Here is a 22,047-nt window from a genome sequence, read left to right on the forward strand (position 1 = left end):
GAGGCAACCAATAGATTAAAAGAGACTTAAGAGATATATCAACCGACTACAACACATGAATTCAAAGAACAAAGCATTTAAAAATGAAATTTGCGACAGTTGACTATTTTAACATGAAATGAGACAATTGCACTTTTTAATGTTAACATTAAGGAATTCATGGTAAATCTTTTTAGGATTATATGGATATGGTTATCTATCTATATATTTTTTAAAGTGATTATCCTTTAATAGAACATATTGAAATTTTGAGGGATGAAATAAGCAATGTCTCGGATTTGCTTTTCTGCAAGGGGTGGGCATAGTACGGATGGAGACAGGGATCAGAGGAAATGGGATTAGCTGAAGCTGATGATGAGTATTCATTGCATGCTGTCTGCTTTGGTAAATGTTAAAAATTCACAATAAAAAATTGTAAAGAAGAAGAAAATAAAGCGGTATTACAGAAATTGAAGATAAGAGTGGAGATTGTAGGTCAAAGACCAGTGAGGTGCTGGTAAAGGATTGTAGGTCATTTGGATGGAAATAATGAGTTTGGATAAATAACTACAGTGGGAGAGCTCATATTTCTCAGGTTTTCTATGCTAACCATTGAAATAGCCTATGATTTTTTTTCTGATTAACAGAATAATGTTATTTTTTAAAATGGTACTATTTTAAGGAAGTGACAAATGAAATTTGTATACTGTATTGTGAAATAATTTCAGTGACAATGAATTATAATATCCTTGCTTTACTTTACCTTAGAATGACATAATTAAAAATAAAGACCATTATTATTCCTATGATTAAATTGTTTTTTTTTAATTTGTTTCTGATAAGTGTCTAAGGTGCTGAGAAATTTAAAGAAAGAGATACTAAAAGACTAAATAGACATGTACTTTTTTCTTTCTATTAGGACTCACTGCATTCCTTGATGGCAACCCTAAGCGCCTCTAATCCTTTCTTTGTTCGCTGTGTCAAGCCAAACATGCAGAAGGTAAGAGGGGCCAGTTCTAGATTGAGACCCCGTCTTTGAGGACACTGCCTCCTAGGGTGGTTACTCACAGATTGGGTTTCTCCGAAGTCCTTTCATTATAGATGGTTGGAGATGGATGTGGCATTATTATAAAAGAACGTTGCTGAATGGAAAGATTCCCTTTGTCTCCTGGGTCTATTCGTCTGCTTTTGAATGATGCCATTAAGCTTTAAAGAAGTCTAGTTGAAAAGGAAACACTGTAAAGCCTTGACTTTTTTGTGTGTTTTTTTTTAAGCACTTGATGTGAAATTCTTGGGCAAGCTTCTATTTTAGAAGAAATCATTGGTGTATTTTTGGTGGTTGATTTTTCTGTTTATTTGATTTTCTTTTGCTTTGTTGTTAAACATGATGAAGAGTCTGTATTCTGTGTTTTAAGGACGTTAGGTGGTCAAAACTAATTTGAAAATTCCTGAAAGGTTGCCATTATGAGTTTGCTTATCTAGGCTCTGAGATTTTACTTTGAATGCCATATCCTGATCAGAAATAATGTGAATTTTAAAAGGGAAAGCTATTTTAACAAAGAAAATTTAAATTTAGCATTAGATATAGATGAAGTTGCTCCGTCCAAGACTAAACTGGGCAACTTGCCTTAGAGTGTTGTTAAAAATTTGAAATTATCTTCATTTGGTGAATATCAGCTCTTAGTAGCTCCCACTGAAGAGAGGTAAACTCCCGCAAGGTAGTGATGTCAAGGGCCCCTCATGTTGAAAAACAGGTGTCATCCTCAGAAGGATTAAGATAAGGAACCTGACCTGAACTGTGTCCTATGAGATTTGTATTAGATTCTGATAATGTGGCTGAGGCTAGATCTTTATATGGTGGTTACCAGTTGCCTTTGACTTCGTATTGCAGTGATTCCTGATTTATGGTTTCAAGATGTTTATCGATAAGAATTACAGTTGAATTCTCTGTCTTCTTGGAAGACGGAAGTGTATGTTCTCTTTATTGAGGAATAACCTGTCAGTTTGTTATCTTACTGGGCAGTACAATGGTGAGAATCGGCACGTATAAGGCATTAAGGTGGTCGAGACTGGTTTTACCTAGAAGATCTGTGATGACTTAATTTAATATGCATCTATTCTGGCAGTCTAAATAAATAGTAACTCATCTTCCCCGTTTTCACATTTACATTAAAGTGTTTTAGGTGACCACAAAAAATGACACATAAGCAATACATAGCTTTTCACATTATGTAGGAAATGAACAGTTAAGACATAACCACATATCATTCCAGCTGGTTTATTCTTCACTTTATAACCCCAATGGGCAGTACTTACAAGACAGTATACATGGGCTTGTCATTTGGGAAGGGAGCTGTTTAACACCTGTCAGCATTTCTTTTCTGATTTTATAACAGAGATGATAATCCTGTATTTCATCCTTAAGTATGCATGGCTTTTTTCCAACTTAAGGTCTTGGAGCTTGGGATGGATTTACAGCTTTTGGCAAGCCATAGTTTAGTGCACGCTCTTTCTCTTCCTTAGCGGTGGCATCTCAGATTCAAAGAAATGGGGGACCTACTATCTCTGCATTGTTATAAGGATAGACATTCCTTTAAATTGTAATAGCTTTTGATTTTAAAAATGTATATTTTTGTGATAGCTTTTTAAATTAGGCCCTCTTGAATTGAAAATTGTTCCATAGCCAGAACAGTAAAAAAAAAATTACTCTCTTTTTTATGTTTATTTTTCCTTGTTGGGATTTGATTGTGCCTAGTTGCTTTGGTTTTTGCATTTAAGAAAAAAGATCCAGCTCAAACTCACATTTCCATTTGTGTTCGCTCACACCCCCTTTCTTCTCCTGACCCAGGGTGGACACAGGTTCCCAACACACCAAGAGATGGGCTGTAAAGACTTTGAAAAAAATGTCTTGGTAACAGTTTAAAGACACCCCGGCACTAAAGGCATAGACACAAGAACCGACTTGTCTAAGGCCTGACATGAAGGTGTGATTTTTAAGTGTAAAGATGCTAATTAGTATATGGAGATATTAAATTATGACTCGCTCAACCTTCATTTAGTTCCATTGAAAATTCAGGAGTGTTACTGGTGATTGTTACATGACATGTATGTAAACAGCCCTCATTTGGAGTTTTTTATGAATACTCTTTTGTCCAAAGATAGAAGCTTCTAGAAATTTCACAGGGAAAACTTTGCCTTCCTTTGCCCCAAGATGGGGCATGTATATTTCCAGCATGGAGGGGTGCGGCCATCTCCCCTCCCCTCCCCTCCCATCCTTCTCAAGTGAGTTGTTCATCACCGGCTTGAGAGCATTTATTCAAATACATGTGCATGAAGGTACTTTGTGTATCATTCTGGAATATGGATCATGGGTTTTGGCAGATCCTACAGTGTGTGTGTGTGTGTGTGTATTTCAATTCTGTGATCAGAAACGGATAAGAACAGCGTCTCTAAAGTCTGTGGCCTTAGAAAAAGGGAAGTAGTTGCTTTGTGCTCTCAGGAGCACGTCGGCATATCCAAGACTCCCTGGAGGCCTGGCCAGTATGAGCACACGCAGCCCTGGGCCAGGGCTGCCAGCACTGGCTGCCTCCCCTCCAGGCAGCGGCTCAGAGCGGGCGCTGGGGCCTCCAGCATCGGGAACTCCTTTGTGGGAGTATGGCGGGGTTTTGTATTTTGCTGTGAAAAGCAGGTGCGTGCAGGGAGAGTGGAACAATTATGTCAGTTCAGTTATAGTCACAGGTGGACTTTTTTCTTTTTGCAAACAACTGGTAGCTAACACCGGGTGTGGTAGAACAGGCTCCTGTCTGGCGTCCTTGGAAAGTCCTCCTGGTGCTGCTTTATAAAGTGAATTTTAAGAAGCACAGCTCTTGATCCAGTGCTCTGTCCTCGGCAGCCCTGAAGGATATTCTCCCCGCGACTCGGAATTTTCAGGTTGCAAAGGGCAGACTTCCTTATTGAAGGACTTTTAGATGGTGGTGTGGTCAGTTAGCACTTTTCTCTTGTATTTGCTTAGGCAGTAGTAGTTTCTAGCCAGAAGTGACCAAACCAAGCCCAGGAGATGCCTGTATGCAAGGAAACCTGCTTTGCCTCGTCAGAATTTCCCCCCAGGGGTAACCCAGGGCCTGTTATCTACTTCCCGCTCTGTCCCCCGCCCCATGGCTGGTATTTTAGCAAATGAGTTCCAGTAAGAAAAGTCTGTCATTAACATTCCTCCGGAAAACCCTGAGGAGGTGCAGGACAGAATTAAAGAAGGGAACAGACCGATACACATCAGGAAACCTTCCCAGGTGTGAGAACTGGCTGTCTGCAGTTACAGCCCCCCCCCCCCCCCCCCCCCCCAAGTGCACCCAGCTGGGCAGCTGTCACCTGGAGCTGGACTGGCAGCCTCACCTCCCAGTGCTGTGGGGAGCAAGCAGGTGCTAGAGGGGGACCGTGCTTGATTTCAGCAGCATTGTCTCTACATTTTTAGCCCCACATGACAATATCCTGAACCATCCTGTCAGTTCTTCTTCCCAAAGGCAGGCCTGTGGTCACCGGGGCAGCTCTGGGCTGGAGACAGGCCACTGTGGAGCAGTTTACTTAAAAGAGGAGGGGAAGGGAGAGCAGAGGGCTGGCCACCCTGAGGGAGGCTGGAGACCAGGCCCCAGAGGAGGGAACCTGTGTGGTCTATGAGGTAGACTGCAGTCATATTGCTGGAAAAAGGGATGTCAGGGAGGAGAGTGAGGCTGGAGACATAAGGTTTGGCTCTTGCCATTTTTTTTTAATCCTCACACGAGGCTATATTTATTGTTTGTTTGTTTGTTTTTAGAGAGAGAGGAAAGGAAGAAGGGAGGGAGGGAAACATCGATCATACGCACCCAGACCAGGGATCAAACTCGCAACCTAGGTATGTTCCCTGTCTAGGAATCGAACCCGCAACCCTTTGGTGTACAGGCTGATGCTCCAAACAATGGACCACCCAGCCAAGGCTGGCCCTTGTGAAATTTGTCTCTCTGAGACATGCGGCTGCCAAGGGTCTCACACTGTCTTTGAGGAAAGTCAGAGCATGCCGGTGTCCCGCACTGAAATGAACCCTGGTGGCCTGCATGGTGAACCCCGTCTTTCACGTTACCACTGTTGACCTCAGACGAGGTCCCTCGCTTGGGCAGCACCCTAGACAGCCCGCGGCCACACACCAAGTGACAACGATGAGCATGCATTGTGGAAACATGAGCCTTTTGCTTGCAGAGACATAAAGATTTGAAGACCAAATCAATGAATCGATCACACTTAATCCTCAGGAGTCATATTTGTGTGGTTCAGGTGCTGCCTGCCATGTTTGTCTAGGCCTTCGTTTTTTTTTGCCTTGAGCAAAGACCAAACATTCCTGTGAAAAGTTCTGATGATAATGTGGTGTATGAACTACCTTGAATTTTCTATATATCTTTTTTATTGATTTCAGAGAGGAAGGGGGAGGGAGGGAGGGAGGGAAAGAGAGAGGGGTGGGGGGGAGAGAAAACATCAATGATGAGAGAGAATCCTGCATGCCCCACACTGGGGATCGAGTCCACAACCCTGGCATATGCCTTGATTAAGAATCGAACCTGGCATATACCCTGATTAAGGTTGATGCTCAACCACTAAGCCATGCCGGCCAGGCTACCTTGAACTTTTGTCTAATTTTTATTCTTCCTCTGTCATTTTTTTTTTCTCATTTTATCTTTCATGAACCTTACTGAACTTCATCCCAGCAGCCCTTAACATTTCATTTTAGGCTTTGGTCGCTCTACCCTAATCCTGTTTTCTGAGGACAGTATTTCATAGATAGAGAAAACAGTGACCAGCACAGCTTTGCAGGGCCTGCCTTGCACATCTTTGCTCCCTGCTGCCTGGCTCCGTGTCCAGGATGTCCTGTGTGCTCAGTATATGTTGGATCCAATTGCTCATAAAAGGGCCCTGGAGAGATGCTCATGGTATGTGAGTGCTTAACGTTGCCAGAGGTAAACTCTTAGGTGCTGTCTTTAATCCTTATTGCCACAGGTTCCATTCCAGTTATTTATTTTTGGCACGTTTTTCACTTCTGGATTATCTTTGATTTGTGTAGTTGGAAGTTACTCTAGGGACATGCCTATAGGACATTTCGATAGGTCATTATCTTTCTATTTTAATGCGTTCCTTCTCTCTGTCTACCTCTCATGGGGTGGTTGACCCCTCCTCAGGAGTCCCCCTAGGGTTCAAAGCCCTTTTTTTAACAGCACAGGAGGCTCACGTACAAATACTTCTTCAAGCTGGGGCTGGTGCTTCAAAGTCAGATACTCAGATATCGAACTGGGGTCGCCCAGAGCCTTTGTTACCTGCCAGTTGGGCAAGAAGGTCTGGAGTGTGACTCTATCAGATAACAAGGGTTTAAACTGAAAGATTAAGCATTGGATCTTTGCCTTTTGATTGAACTTTCTGGGGTTGTAATCGGTCAGTTCAAGCGTGAGCTGTAACCATATTTTATTGAATATGACTCCCATGATGGTAAAATGCACCGTTATCTATAAGCCACCGTGGAAGCAGGAGCTCTGCCTACGAAGCAGGGCTGGAGGCTGCACTCAGCTCTTGGCTGTTGTGTTGCAGAAAATATAGAAGGGGGTATGGGAAGGGGTGGCTCTTTTGGTCTGAATAACTACATTAAGAGGAGACAGATGGATAAGAGAAAATCAAATTTAATTTTGTCCGCACAAGAACCCCCTATACATGAGGAAATCAGAGACCCCACATGATATAGACATCCCGAACTAGGGATGCGGTAAGGCGCCTTGGGGGCTCAAAGGTCATTTCAGGCAGACCTTTTGTAAACAGAAGTTTGCCAGTGCCCTGCAGATAGGTCCAAAGTTATCTCTTATAATCTCTTAAGGGCAGATCCTCTAATTCAAGTTCTTCTAGGTACTTAAGGGGGTGAGGAGAAGTTTCTCTTGAGCCTAAAGCTACATTTGCCTTTAGCTCAAAGTAACCTGCATACCACCAAGGCACATCTGGGGTGGCTGCTTCTGGAACACTCCCCACCCCTAGGTCACTTCTCCTCCACAAATATTTGCTTCTCTAATATCACAGTTACACCTTGCCACTCTGTTTCCAGGCCTTTCTGCAAATGAAAAAAACTATCCGGTTTCACGAATGAAACTGTAGTGTAATATTTTGATGACATTTAAAGGACAGCTGGATTCAGTTGGAGGAGTGTGCCCAGAATTTGCTAAGGTAGAATGAAAAGCTGTGATGAAATTCACACACAGCCATGCATTGAATTACATCAGGATGGCTGTTGGGATGTCAGCGAGTCATAGACATATCCCAGTTTCAAGCAGTCATGATGGCAACATAAATTTGCATTAAGAATTGACAGGTTCTGGCCATTGTGGCTCAGTTGGTTGGGCGTTGTCCTGTGCACCGAAAGGTTGCCTGTCCGATTCCTGGTCACATGACTGGGTTTCGGTCTCTGTCCCCAGTGGAGGGCATGTAGGAGGCAGCCAATTGATGTTTCTATCTCTCTATCCCTCTCCCTTCCTTTCTCTAAAAGTCAATAAAATATAGATATTTTTAAAAGGATTAATGAAACATGGTCTATTTATCCCCTTTATATATGACAGAGAAGAATCATCTTTCTAAATAACCTTCGGGGATGGAGGATTTACTCTCTCCTCACACCTACTGTTTATGGGAAAGGTCTTACTGGTACTGAAAGAGAAATCTGTACTCCTGGATCTCCTATTCACTGATTTTCATCTGGTCATTGAAGATCAAAGTGAAATATCAGATACATACTAATTCCTGAGTGTGTCATTTTTTTTCATTTTTAAATATATTTTTTATTGTTGATAGTATTACAGATATCTCCCATTTTCCCTCCCTTCCCCCCTCTGCCTATCCCCTCCCCCGCTCCTCAGGTCTTCCCTACCCTATTGCCCATGTCCATGGGCTCTGCATATAAGTATATAAGTTCTTTGGTTTATCTCTTCTTGTCTCCCAACCCCCCATTGAAGTATGTCAGTCTGTTCCATGCCTTCCCTGCTTCTGGTCTTATTTTGTTGGTCAATTCTTTTTGTTCATTAGATTCCACAAATAATGTGTCAAAATATTTTTAAACCCTTAATAAATATACATTTCCGTGCTCTACTAAGCACCCTCCTAGGCAAAACGTTATCTCAGAATTTTTGTCCAGGCATCAGCACACGACGGTCCAACACCGCAAGGCTCCTGGGGCACCTGGGTTTGTAGTGCTTTGCTTGTCTTATTGCTGACTGTACGCGTCTCATTCGTGTTTATTAAGTCTGTTCCTTCCTCTGTGACTTTTCCCACCGCCCCCCAGCCCTCTCCTCATGCACTTGCAGGGTTACCTGCAGAGCCTTGGTAACTAGGTCATTCGTGCTCCCTGCCGAGGACAAAGGTGGCTCTGCTCCGTTCCCAGTGAGACAAGGGCATGAGGTGTCCTGGTCGTGGGCTAGGGTGCACCACAGTCCTGTGAGTGTGGGAGGCCACTGCAGAAGCACAGGTGCGGAGCCTACGGAGCAGTGGGACGAACTAGAAATAGATCAAAGGTGTGCGCCTGGGTTTCTGTCCAGCCTCTTGTCACTAAGCAGCTGGGGGCCTGGGCATTGTTTCCGAGTCTCTCCAGTGTGTGTAAGGACAGTGCCTGCCTAGAGGAGCAGGTGGAGGTGTTAAACGATGTAATGTGGACATGCAACCAGCTGCATTTGACTGTGTGAAATACTTCACACTTGAGTTATGTGTTTGAATGTGGACAGTACGCTCAATGGTTTTACCCCTCACTGCATCCTCCCTGGTTAACCTCTCAATTCTAGCCAAATCATGGAAAATCTTTCTAAGACCTTTTCCTTTTCGGGTTTGGTTTTAACTCACGTATCTTTGGTAGATTGTTGTAATTATCTTGAAAAGAAACAGATTCCTTTAATCCTTGACACTGTTATGGGATGAACATTTTTATTTCAAGTTTTTTAAAGTAATAGACTTTATTTTTAGAAATTTTTAAATGTATAGAAAATTTGAGAATATAGTTGCGTTCTTATATCAATCACTCTCCCCTCCAACACACACACACACACACACACACACACACACACACAGTTTCTCCTGTGATTAACATCTCAAATGAGGGTGGCGCATTTGTTATCATTAGTGGACCAGACTGAATCACAGAGTTCTCAGTAAGGTTCGCTGTGTCGAATGGGTCTTTGATCTTTGACAAATGCATACTATCACCACGTGTCCAAATGCCCAGTGTTTCATACCCTATTCACAATTAGATGAACTCTTTTAAAGTAATATTTTTAGAAGAGTAGGATAGTTTGTGATTGGCCAGAGGTGAAGCATTGAGAATGAAGTTTTATCGCACCTGATAAAATGGGAATGGTATGTTTTATGTACTTAGCAGAGACTAAATGAAAAAATGGGGAGGGCAAAAGACAGGGAGCTGGGATTGTCTTAGAACTGAATGGATTATCAGCCCCTGCGCCTCCTCCCTACATTTGGTTAGCCTGACAGCCATTCGAGATGGTTCCATTTCCGCTGCCTCCTTGCTGAAATATGCCCCCTTGGCAGTCAGTAGCCTCCACAATTCCTCCTGTCTTTCTGACGGCCACTCATGCAGCCTGTCCTCCTGTAACTGGAGCATCTTCGACTTTTGAGAACATCATGTACCGAGGAGAGGACCTGTGAAAAGGGAGCTTTGCTTTTTCAGGAAATTTCAGTAAAGGAAGCATTAAGGCTACCATTCTTCTCCCTCAAGAAAACAATGCCACTAAACCCTTCGGTGGTCACTCGAATCCTGTTTACCGAGTTGCCATAGCAACTATTCAGTAGCTCTATGTAAAGACCAGGATAAATAGCGGTCAATGAAGCTCCGCGAAGGGGAAGAGTGTTGTTCTCAGGGTAGACTTTCTGAGGTCACAATCTACTTGATTTTGTCCTGGAGCATTTTTTCAAAAAAAGAAAGAAAGAATAATAATAATTACTAATATCTTTTAAAATCAAGGTTCTTTGCACATTTGCAGTGCATGGAAGGTGGTTGCTTTCCTCCCCCAGTCAACTACCCCGCCAGCCTCGCCAGGCTGGACTTCCTTTCAGTAGGAGAGTGAGGAATGAATTAAGCAAGCAGAGCCCAAGACACCACATAAAAGACCGGGAACACCGGCCAGCTGCAGAAAGCCCGTTTTTGTGTCTGTCGGCTCACAGGCTCCTGGTCCGGACTGCTAACGATGCGGCCATTTACTGGGGACAGACACTGAAGGGGGGACCAGAAACCCAAGGTAGGGGTTTTACTCTTACTTGCACTGCTTAAAAGGTGTGTGTACCTTCGCCATGAATGCGATGGTGTAAAATTTTGCAGAGGACTTTTTTTAAAAACCTCAGGGGAACAGGTTTTACCGTCTCTGTGAACACTGTTTAGTTTCTAAACGTACGGGTAAGTGCTGATTTTGATCACGTTTACTAATACGGGTGCTTTGCAAAAATTAAGGACATGACAGACTTACCAGATAAGGCGCTGAACATGCAACTTGCTTTTGGAGAAGGAATTCATCTCTTAGAAGGAAAAATTTCTCATATTATTTTTGAATGGCCGTCGGCCAGAGGTGAAGCATTGAGAGTAAAGTTGTATTGTACCCGATAAAATGTAGATGGTATGTTTTCGCAGGCGGTGAGGTGGGGGGGAGGGTTGTGGGTGGTGGTTTCTTTTATTTCAAAATATTTCTCTTCAGAAGTTTATGCACTACAGGCATGCAGCTTCTCCTTGCCTTGTGCTTTATATGGCTAAGAAATCTGCACACGGATAACCATCTCTTTGTAAATTGTCTTATAAACTGGTTTCTGCACAAGTACGGGAATGGGGGGAGTTCCCGGAGCTGAATGGTCATCTGGTGAATATTCTGTGCTTGTTTCACGAGTTCACACATGCCGGCATTTTGCAATCTGCCTGGAGAAACCTGATAAGGCACGTTTTGTAGAGATTTCCTGATTCCTCAAAGTAAATGTCTCCAAAGAAAAGAACATAATAAAGAGAGACTGAAATGCTAATCTCTTCCTCTAGGGGACACATGAATGTGTTCAGTTGATTTCTATTCAGTTGCTAAAAGTGCCTTTTAAGAGAGTCACAGTTTTAAATGTGAAGAAGGTGGTCTTTCAGATTAAGTTGAGTTACATTTAAAAGAAACGAATAATAATGTGTCTGACGGCTACTTAGCTCAATCTGCTTTTTCTGAGATAATTTGTAGTGCTAAGTGAAAACCAAATGTTAGATGGTTTTACTTTTACCATCAGTTTTGAAAAAGTTAATAGTAATTAATCTGACATAAAATGAATTACAGCATAAGAGAAAGGCTGAGAGTAAGTCCTGGGGAAGATTTCTGCCTCTCCTATAGCGTTTTCTCACCCTCATTTCTGTGTTTAAATATTGCGTCCCTGGTTCCATAATCCCATTGCTATTTGCAAGAGGGTTTGATCTGTGGATACACTCACTCTCTGGTGAGTAATATTTCACTCTCTCCAATGAGTGCCAGGGCATGTTAAAGGGTATATTCAGGAAGACACCACCCAGTCTGCCCTGCTCACTTCCCTCCCGGGGTGCTAGCTGGTAAAACGGGGTAAACATTTTCTGCTGCGCCCACTGTCCATAGCCACGGCTCCTCACTGCGTCCCTGGGGCTGTGCATTTTACTTGGTGAACTCTGGGTAGCACCCAAATAGAATCCCAGTCCAAGCTCATCTGTCTGTCTCTGTCTCGTGGTTGTTGTTGATCTCCAGTGTAAGTGGCCCTGCGTTAGCATTTTCACTGCGGCCGGCCCCCAGGCCTCCTTAGTGGGTGATTTCTGTTAGTGACCTCAGGCTAAAACCCACCACTGCTCTCCTAGGAGGTTTGTGAAGGTCCAGTTTGAAAGCTGTGGTTCCCCTCGTGACTCTGGAACAAAGGGCCGGGTTTGAGAGTGCTGGGCTCTGCGCCTAAGCAACCTGGGGCCTCTCACAGCCCAGGGAGAGCCCTGAGCACCTGCCCTCTCCTCTGCATCTCCCTGCACTGGCCTTTGACCCTGGGGGAGGGCCCTGCTCCTGCCTCAGGTGGGCTCGTTCTGATACTCAAATATGCTGCTGTAAAGATAGTAACAAGAATAAGAACCACCACAAGACTTACTGGGTTTTGTGGCCACCCCTTCCCAATAAAAAGGCAATACTTATTGACTATAAAAATTAGGAAAACAGGCAAAATATCCCATAATTTCACCACCCAGAGACAATCCTATTTACATTATGTTGTATATATACTTTTTTTTTCCTTTATACTTGGGTCATAGTCTACCTTAATTTTATAACTTACTTTAAAAAATATTACTATGTCTTAAAATATTCCCGTGCTTTTTTTCATGACTTTAGAATTCTGCTAGTGGCTATACTTTCAGTCAAATTTCTATTGTTGGATTATTTCCATTATTTGTTTTAAGCAGTGTCACTATATTATAAATGTGTAGAAGTATCTGTGCACATTCAAGACTGTTTCCTTCAGGTAAAGTCTCGGAAGTCGATTTGCTAAATCAGCGTGCACATGATGGCTTTGATGTATACATACACACATGGCCAAACCGCCCTTCATTAAGGCAACAATACACAGGAAAACAATTTTTGCAACATTCATAACAGTGGGTTTATAACCTTGATAAATAAAGAGCCCTTACAAATCAATAAGGAAATGATACAGATTTTAGTAGGAAAACGAGTAAAGCACATAAATGAGAAGTTTCCAAACGGTGAAATACAAATGGAAAATAGCTGGACAACGTCAATGTTTAATCAAAGAAATGAAACTTAAAATAGTGAGATACCTTTGCCAGTGGGAAGGTTGAATGAGCTGTTGGTTTGTGTTGCTTTTTAACAACACTTTCCAGGGTCTGTAAATAGTTAAGAAACTACGATTAATGCACTCTGGAGCTGGGGGTTTAAATTGTGGCAGCCTTTCTGATGGGCAGTCTCTGTCTTCTTGATTTAACTTTTTCTTGCCTCCCTGGGACCGTATTCCATCGGATTTTTCTCTCTTGTGCTGTCACAAGTTCCTTCTCCTTGCTCACACTCTCTTTGTACTAAGTACATCTAAATATTCTAATATAATATTTAATATAGAAATTATATATCTATAGAATAAAGGGAGGTGAGAGTGAATAGGGTTTTCCTTTGAACACTCGTTTTTCACAACCAAACATTTCTACAAAGAGTCCCTGCCCACTCTCTTATTGCTGATGCTGTGCCATCAAATCTTCCCTGGCCTCTTGCTGAAAGCTCCCAGGTGCCCTGTTCTCCGCCAGGCCCTCCTAATCCCCACCCCCGCCCTCAGGCCTGTGACTCTCGCAGTCACCGCCTCCTTCCTGGCACCTCTCTGCCGGAGCGTCTCCCCCTCCCCCCTCACTCTTGCTTGGCTCCCGGGATGGAGGCCTGGCCTCAGCTTCTGCCCGCACCTGTCCGGTTTCTAAAGGAATGCTCTCTTCTCTCCTTCCACCCTCAGCCAACGTGAGTACCGTTCCACTGTGTTTTTTCCAGCCCAAAGCCCTCTTCCACGCTGTGGCCTCATAGTCTAGTTTGGTAACCTACTTTTTTTTTCTAGTTCTCTTAAGTTTCTAGTTCTGTGCTGGTCTATGTCACCTGGCCAGCAATTCATATTGAAATGTGTTCAAAATTCTATTTCACTTTCTTTCCGATTTGCCTCATTTAACCATTTTCTTATTTATTGGGTCCCAGTAGAGTGTCTCAGCCTTGGCACCGTTGCCATTTTGGACGGGACAGTTCTGTGCTGGGGGCACCTCCTGTGCATCCCAGGATGTGTAGCAGCAGCCCAGGCGCCAGTAACAGTCCCTCCCCCTGGTGTCTCCATGCCCCAGGGGACACAATTGCCCCTGACTAAAACTCACTGGGTTAAATCAAGGTGTCAGTGTTGATTATTTTTTTATTTTTCCCCCCTCTTTCTTTGCTCAGTAAAAATGGCATCTATATGCAACTCAATTTTTATTACAGTTCTTGTTAGGGCTTTTGAACCCTGTGTCTTACTATTGAATATATGGTGAAAATAGAAAATTGAGTAGCATTTAACATTTTCCAGATGTACTGAGTCATTAAGTTAAACATATATTATTATTATTTCCTTTCCTAGTAAGTGGTAGTAGAAATGTTTAATTGGGGGATGGGGGCTGGGCGCCCTCAGCATCAGCATGCCCTGCAGGATTACGTAATTGCTCAGTGCTATCCACTTTCTCAAATGAATGGCTGTGCTGTCCTAGTTTCAGCCACTCTGAAAGGACAGAACAGCTCATTAAAGGGTGCCACATGCTTCATTTGTCAGTATTTGACTTAAAAGGGAATACTGTTTGCCTTTGGAATTATAGTGTGATAGACTCCAAATTTGCCTTCATGAAATGAAAGAAAAGTATCCCAGTTAAAAATATTGTTGCATCTCTCCACCCCCACACACTCGCAATTCTGTGTGTTTATAATGATGAAAACTTCACTAGCAGCAAATGTTTTAAATACTTTTTAGTGAAGCTTTTAAAAGTCTCTTTAATACATTTGGATAACTGGTTTGTAAGCTTTGGGCTAGGGAAAGGACACAGGCTTGCATGTGAAATCTTCGTAGGCATACCTTGATCTTGTTTTCGATGGGACCATTTAAGGTTATTACAATTACGTAAGTAGAAAACCAAGACCAATTTTGCTGAGCCAATTAATAAATAAATCCCACAAGATAATTAGGGCTAAAGGTAAAACTTGTTTAATATGTTCATTGTGGCTTGAGAAATGGCAGAAGGAAAATTGGCCCGGCCCCTCTCATTCTCTCCTTTGTGTGTTTGTGTTGGTATTAACTCTGAAACACTGGCCTCTATATATTTGACTCACTGACGTTATTACATCAATGCCAGGGCTTCGACTATTCCATTTATGTTGGACCTCACAGCTGGAGCTCTTGGAGCCTCTTAATCAGAGGTACCTTGCAAATGAGGGGAGTGCGGTCTAAGCAGAGGTGGGAGGGCAGGTTGGACCAGGTCCGCGATGTCACTTGATTTGGAGTTCCTGGTTTCTGGACACAGCCTGTTAGTCCTCAGGGCCAGCGGTGTGAAAGGTTTAAAAAACTCCAGCGGCAGGAAGTTTAAAAAACTGCAAAGCTTGACGTGACTGACCCTCTCTCGGACCAGCCCCCTTGCATCCGAGAATAGGCCACTTCTGCTCAGGGGCCCCTCTGTGTGGGGCTGTGCCGAGGCAGGCCCTGGTTTACACAGACTTGGGGCCCTGCCAGTGTCCACAGTTCAGGCCTTTCCCTTCTCATGCTCTTTTAACAGATTGACTGCAGGACAATTGCCGCTTGTTCCCCCATTACTCACCTGGCCTGCCCACAGCTCATGCACTCTCCTTGTTACAACATGTTGATCTAAAGGTTTTAAATCGCTGAGAAGGCAGCTTGGGAATAGTGGCAAGACCTTGAGCAACCGGCCCGGGTGCCCAGGCTATTTTGTTCTTGGTTCTGGTTGTGTTGGTAAGCGTGCCTAAAGCACAGGCTTCAGGGTGCAGCCTAGAGGGGGCACGGATGTGCGGGTGTAAATGAATAAACCCTCTAGAGCAGTGGTTCTCAACCTTCCTAATGCCGTGACCCTTTAATACAGTTCCTCATGTTGTGGTGACCCCCAACCATAAAATTATTTTCGTTGCTACTTCATAACTATAATTTTGCTACTGTTATGAATCGTAATGTAAATATCTGATATGCAGGATGTATTTTCATTGTTACAAATTGAACATAATTAAAGCATAGTGATTAATCACAAAAACAATATGTAATTATATATGTGTTTTCCGATGGTCTTAGGCGACCCCTGTGAAAGGGTCGTTTGACCCCCAAAGGGGTCTCGACCTACAGGTTGAGAACCGCTGCTCTAGACCCTCTGATGTGGAATATTAACTGTATTGAGGGGTGGGTGCAAAAATGGACAAGGGAGCAAAGAGAAGAACTGATCATGTCTGAATTTTTTCTGTTTCTGTTCATATATTGCTGTCTGGCCTTCGATCATTGATGAGGGGAACTAGGAGACAGACTGAGGAGGGGTTTCTGGTACCCTAGTTTTATTGCCTGAATCACAGAATTAATTAATTAGTTAATTAATCAATTTTTATTTTGAATCACAGAATTTAAGCTCTAATTCAATATTCACACCCATACCCACACCCACCCCCCAACCCCAGAGCAGTGACACTGTAGCAATCACTGAACTTGGGCCTGTTTTTCTACGTATTCCAGGGCATAAAGCTTTCATAATTCTCAGAGAACAAGTCGATTTGGTGGCTGCTTGCTGGGGAAGAAAGCAGTCCGTCGTCCTTCAGGCAGTGTGTGTGGTTGATGGGATGACTCTACAGGTTGTTCTCCAAACGGTTCAGGATTGAAATGACTGATGAGGATGTAGACACGGGAGGCCATGTCCCATGGGACTGGGTGAAGTTTTATAGGAAATGCCGTACCACTGCCTTTCACCCGCCACCGGTCTGTCATTTAAGAACCCCATTTCCTCCTTGATGGAGTAAGGGCAGATCACCCATGTTTAGGGTGGTTACAAGGGATTAAACTGATCATGTCTGGATCCTCGTTCAGACTGTGGCTCACAGTGGCCACTGATGGTCATGGTGGCTAATACATAATGATGATTATACTTGTCATTATGGAGAGAGGCAAGGGATGTGTCATGGCAGAGACCACCGATGCTAACTGTTGTGTGGCTGTCCCAGCCTAAAGGTGTTCATTTCCTCCTGGGACTCGTCACTTAACTTATTCCCCACTGACTGAACTCAGCACCTCACCCTCCACTAGGGTTTATGAGGGACATACATTCATTTGGGGGTTGGTGTAGAGAAAGATAAATAAATTCATGGAGAAAGCTAGGACTACTCTTCACACCGAGAATGGGGACTTCGGTTTGGTCAAGTCTGTTGGATCACTGAAGATGTGGCTGAAATACGTTATTCTAAGGGCGGGTGAGGAGAAAATTTTATTGTCGCAGGTGTGTTTCCTGTCTCTCTTGGATCTAGGAGCACGTTTGCTCTCTATCATTTTCTAATTTGTACCATTTTGCTGAGTCGCTGAAGTAGTCTTCAACTTGAAACTCATTCTGGCATACTATTGCCCTTTGGGGGTTGGTGTAGAGAAAGATAAATAAATTCACGGGGGAAGGGTGATCAGAACCCTGGGACTACTCTTCACACCGAGAATGGGGACTTCGGTTTGGTCAAGTCGGTTGGATCACTGAAGATGTGGGTGAAATACGTTATTCTAAGGGCGGGTGAGGAGAAAGTTTTATTGTCGCACCTGTGTTTCCTGTCTGTCTTGGATCTAGGAGCACGTTTGCTCTCTATCATTTTTTAATTTGTACCATTTTGCTGAGTTGCTGAAGTAGTCTTCAACTTGAAACTCATTCTGGCATACTATTGCCCAGGCGCAGTGTCCTGAAGAAAAGTGCCGGGTTGCCGATGAGCGAGCACTTCACCCCGAGGGGCAGTTCCAGTCCCTCACTGGGAACCCTGGCCCCTGATCTGTGATGCTGAGAGTGCAGCCCAAGCCAGGCCCTGGGGTGGGAATACCCTGGCCTCTGAGCATCGCCTGACCTCCTGTTTCCTAGCAACTCCCAGCTGCTCAGTGGAAATGTGGTGGTGTTCCTCATTTCTACGTAACAGATATTGGCTGCGTCTAAGGCTGGCTAATTTCCCATTAGGCCTTGCCAATGTCCACTTTAATATATGAATAAGCAAGAGAAAGGAGTCCTAGGAAGCTGGACCGACCCACACCCCCTCCCCACTAGGCCTTCCTTTTCCTTCTGGAAAGTACAGTCCACCAAGGACTTGCCCATACATTTCCAGTTTTCTCAGGACAGATGAGTTCAGCAGCTTCCAAGTAAGATTTTCCATTTGATTTTTTTTTTTTCCTGCTAGGCCAACCTATATTCATGAATATTTATAAATCAGCTACATCCATTCTCAAAGAGGTAGCTCTTTATTTATTTTTTACTTTTTTTGTTGTTAATCCTCATCCTAAGGATATTTTTCTATTGTTTTTTTTAAAAAGAGAGTGGAAGGGAGGGGGGAGACAGAGAGAGAGACACATCAATTGGTTGCCTCTCGCCAGCACCCCAACCAGGGCCGGGGATTGAGCTTGCAACTGAGGTATGTGCCCTTGAACGGAATCGAACCTGTGCCCCTTCGGTCCTCAGGCCGATGCTCTATCCACTGAGCCAAACTGGCTAGGGCCTTGGCTTTATTTTTTTAAGCAATTGGAGTGGTCACTTCATCGCAGTGCCTTCCTGTGTACAGGTGCTGATGGATGGGGTCATTTCTCAGGCCCCTTCCAGCTCTCAACTCACACGAATCCGATGGACTTACACTCTTTCTAATAATTGCCATCGCTTTGGTGTTTGGCTCAGATTTGTTTGAGGAGCTCACTTTATTTTTCACACGTTTCATGGCAGTTCAAACTCTTCCTTCCCAATTTGGCTTTTTACTTATTTGTCTTTGAGAACTATCTGGAGTGGTCGCAGTGCCTTCCTGTGTACAGGTGCTGATGGGATGGGGTCATTTCTCAGGCCCCTTCCAGCTTTCAACTCACAGGAATCCGATGGACTTACACTCTTTCTAATAATTGCCATCGCTTTGGTGTTTGGCTCAGATTTGTTTGAGGAGCTCACTTTATTTTTCACACGTTTCATGGCAGTTCAAACTCTTCCTTCCCAATTTGGCTTTTTACTTATTTGTCTTTGAGAACTATTCTGTATTCAAACTTTTAAAAATTTGGGGTGGGGATGGGATTTTTGTCTCTGAATTCAAACACGTTAAAGCAAGAACCCACTAGCTAGTATGCTCTCCTGGTGATATCTGTAAACTGGTTTGTGCTGCCATGGTGACTGATGACCCCACCCCATCATCTCATTCATAGAGGAAGAAACTGAGATCAAGTGGAGCTTTATAGAAGTAATAACTGGCCAAGCACTGAAAACGTGCATTTGTCAAATTCTCCTGGCTGTGGGCGAGGAGGGGGAGTGTTTGGCCGCTTATTTCCCTCCTCATCCCCTGCCTTCCATTTTCTACCTCGGCATCCTTATCGATCTCACAGAACCCACGTGCCGGCATAGGTGACTTGGAAAGTTCCAGGGCCCTTTTGGCATTTGAACGACTGATGTCTTGCCGGAGTCTACAAAGAGAGACAGCTGCCTCCTAATTTGTATTTCTCTTCTAATTTGTATTTCTCAGCGGGATTTTCAGAGTGAGTCTGAATAAAGGGACGACGTATGACCTGTTCAATATGGTGGACTGAGAAGCAGAAATGTTAATAATGATGAATAGAGCGAGATTAAGGTTTAGTTAAGATAAAAAGGGTTTAATTATGTGCATTAGATGAAATGGCAATAGGTCATATCCCAGAGGGAGGCGGCTCTAGGGGTTGCCAGATGGGATTTATGCGGGGGGTTGGACCTTCTGTTTTCTTTATTTACACCAAGGATTGGCCCTTCTGTCTTTACCTGGGCTTTTGGGTTGATTTAGAACAAATCTTTAGTTCCTTCCCTTTCTCCCTGCTCTCTTCTTCTTTGTGTTTTTCTGAGTCACTTTCAACACATACTTATTGACTCTCAGGATCAAATTTTTTTTTTTAATATCTTGAACTACCGAACTCCAAATTGTAAATTTATGTGACCTATCCAACATTTAAATTTGTCTCTCCAACTCAACCTCTCATCTTCCCGTTGCTTTTACTCCCTGATTGGGGTGGACTTGCTCCTTTTCACCACGCAGGCCTCTCAGTCCCTTCGTTTCTCGTGGTCTCCCCATGACCCCCCTGTAGAATTTCATTATTCCCTTGCCTCAACTGGATTGATTGGTGAGCCTTTTAAAAACTTTATAAAATTGGAACATAACATACCTATTTTTTAAATGCGATCAAATTCTAAGTGTCCAGCTTTGAATGAACACAAAGTGAGTCCAGACATAAAACAATATCCCGGATCAGGGAGCTTGGCGAGCCATTCATTTAGTCATGAACTTGCGGCTCCCGGACTCATTGACCCCTCCTCCCTCCAGATTGCCAGCCCTGTCTGGATAGTGCACACGTTCCCCTCTCTGTCGCAGATCCGAGTGCTGCCAGTCATCGAGCATTGTGCTTTTTGATTGGTCCTGGTTCACATTTGTGCCAGCCTACGAAGAGGAGGGGGCCTCCCTGCTCCCCCACCCACTCACCCATGCCTTCCCACACTCCGCAACCTGATGTCAACCTTCTCACTCCGGCATGACCTCACCGTGCAATCCACCAAAGGACTGAGAACATCTGTCATTAGCCAACTCACCCGCCTTCCTCCACGGCGCCCCGTTTCTCATTGTCTTCCTCCCTCTGGCACGTCCTCACTGTATTCTGAGAACCACGTTCCTAAAACTACCCCATCCCAAGGTCATCCGGCTCTTTGGCTATTTCAGCTGAGGCCACAACCTAGTGGTTCTCACTGTGGCCAACAGAACCTGGGCCCACACATTCTGTCTTGGAGTCTCACTTCTCTGACCTAGATTTGAACTTGACCGCAACTGTGATGTCCATCTGGCTTTGGCATAATATACCAGCTTCTGTGGCCACCGCTGACCTCTGCTCCATTGTTGATTTGCCTTTTGAGACTTAACAGCATTAAGCACTATCCAGTTTTAAGCTAGACACCAACCTCTCGTGATCACCGCGGATCTTGGTCTTCTGGAGTCTCAGCCCATTCCCCACTGGTGTCCCCTCCTTCCCTTTTTCCACAGGATCTCTCCCATTGTCTGCCACACACACATGCTAACCCCTCAGTCTCCTTCTGGGCAGACTCGGACTCTTCAGCAACCAGACACAGAATAACTATGACCTACACAGTTTGTACACATAAGTATCACATTTAATACTAAGCACTTGTTTAAGCGGCTCGACAATGTCAGAGCTTTGCGTAGATGCCTCTCTGATTCTCTTGGTCCTTCAACCATCCCATCCTCACAGCACATCCGTCTATTCACTTCTTTCAACAGATAGTTTGTGACCACCTGTTGTGCCCTTGGGAGGATGCATTACTGAATAAAGCAAACAAAGACCTTGGCATCTTAGAGTAAACAGCAACTCCTGAGTGGAATGCGGGCCGTGCCTAAATGGGTTGCTCTTTTATTAGGAAGGAAAAAGTTTTTCCCAGGAGCCCCTGAGCAGGTTTGCCTCATATTTCCCTGTTTCTAGGGCCAGACGGGCCTGGGGCTGAGCCTCTCTCCACAGGAAGCTAGGAGAGTATCTGGCAAAGGTGAATGGGTTTGCAGGGTCGGCGTGAGTGATCTCATTCCCAGGCCAGCTGCCCTGAGTACAGTGGGCGTTCCATGAACAAGTGAGGGTTGAGTAAAAGTGTTATCAGAGAAATGCGTGGGTGGTCTTTCTCCCTTGCTAGTGGGAGTGGGGTGTTTGGGGTGCCGCTGGAATAAGCATTTCCGGAGGCCCCCACCTTCCCCATGGGAGAATGATGTGGTTGAAAGCTTTATTTTTGAGGAATGACATTTCTGGGTTTGCCAAGTCCCATTTCCCTTAATCCAATCCTGGAAGAGGTGCAGTTGAGGTTTCAGTAGAGCTAGAAGCAAAGCCAGCGTCCAGAATTTTCTTTCCACGGTGGAGCTGGGTCCAGTGTAGATTTAGGCTAGTTGCATTCCATCAGTCCATTGTGTGGGTCATGTGGGCGAATGCAGGAGTGTGAGAGCTCCACAGGCCAGGGGTCAAGAGAGCAGGAGAGCAAACTCCTTTGTTTAGGAGCCTAAGGTATCTCAAATCTTCCCCCACTTGCAGTGGCCATGCCCATTCTGGCCAATTAGCAGTTCCCAGGTGTGACTGACAGCCAAGTACATTTCCTATTTCACCCAGACTTTACTGGGCAAGCCTATAATATTTGGGATTCTCTTTGCTCCTTTCTTTTTACCTAGAGGCCCGGTGCACGAAATTCATGCGGGGGTGGGGGGAGCGTCCCTCAGCCCGGCCTGTGCCCTCTCGCAATCC

The 22,047-nt window shown here is 44.2% G+C and overlaps 1 protein-coding gene across 1 annotated transcript in view; it reads left to right on the forward strand.

Moving 5' to 3' along the window:
* Positions 1–22,047, forward strand: part of MYO10 (myosin X) — a 205,652-nt gene that overhangs the window by 132,217 nt on the left and 51,388 nt on the right. The window contains exon 19 of the mRNA XM_014546332.1: positions 899–979. Within this exon, the coding sequence (XP_014401818.1) occupies positions 899–979 (81 nt within the window). The remainder of the gene's footprint in view (positions 1–898; positions 980–22,047) is intronic.

The sequence above is a fragment of the Myotis brandtii genome, unplaced genomic scaffold, assembly GCF_000412655.1.
Source record: "Myotis brandtii unplaced genomic scaffold, ASM41265v1 scaffold440, whole genome shotgun sequence".
Lineage (NCBI taxonomy): Eukaryota > Metazoa > Chordata > Mammalia > Chiroptera > Vespertilionidae > Myotis > Myotis brandtii.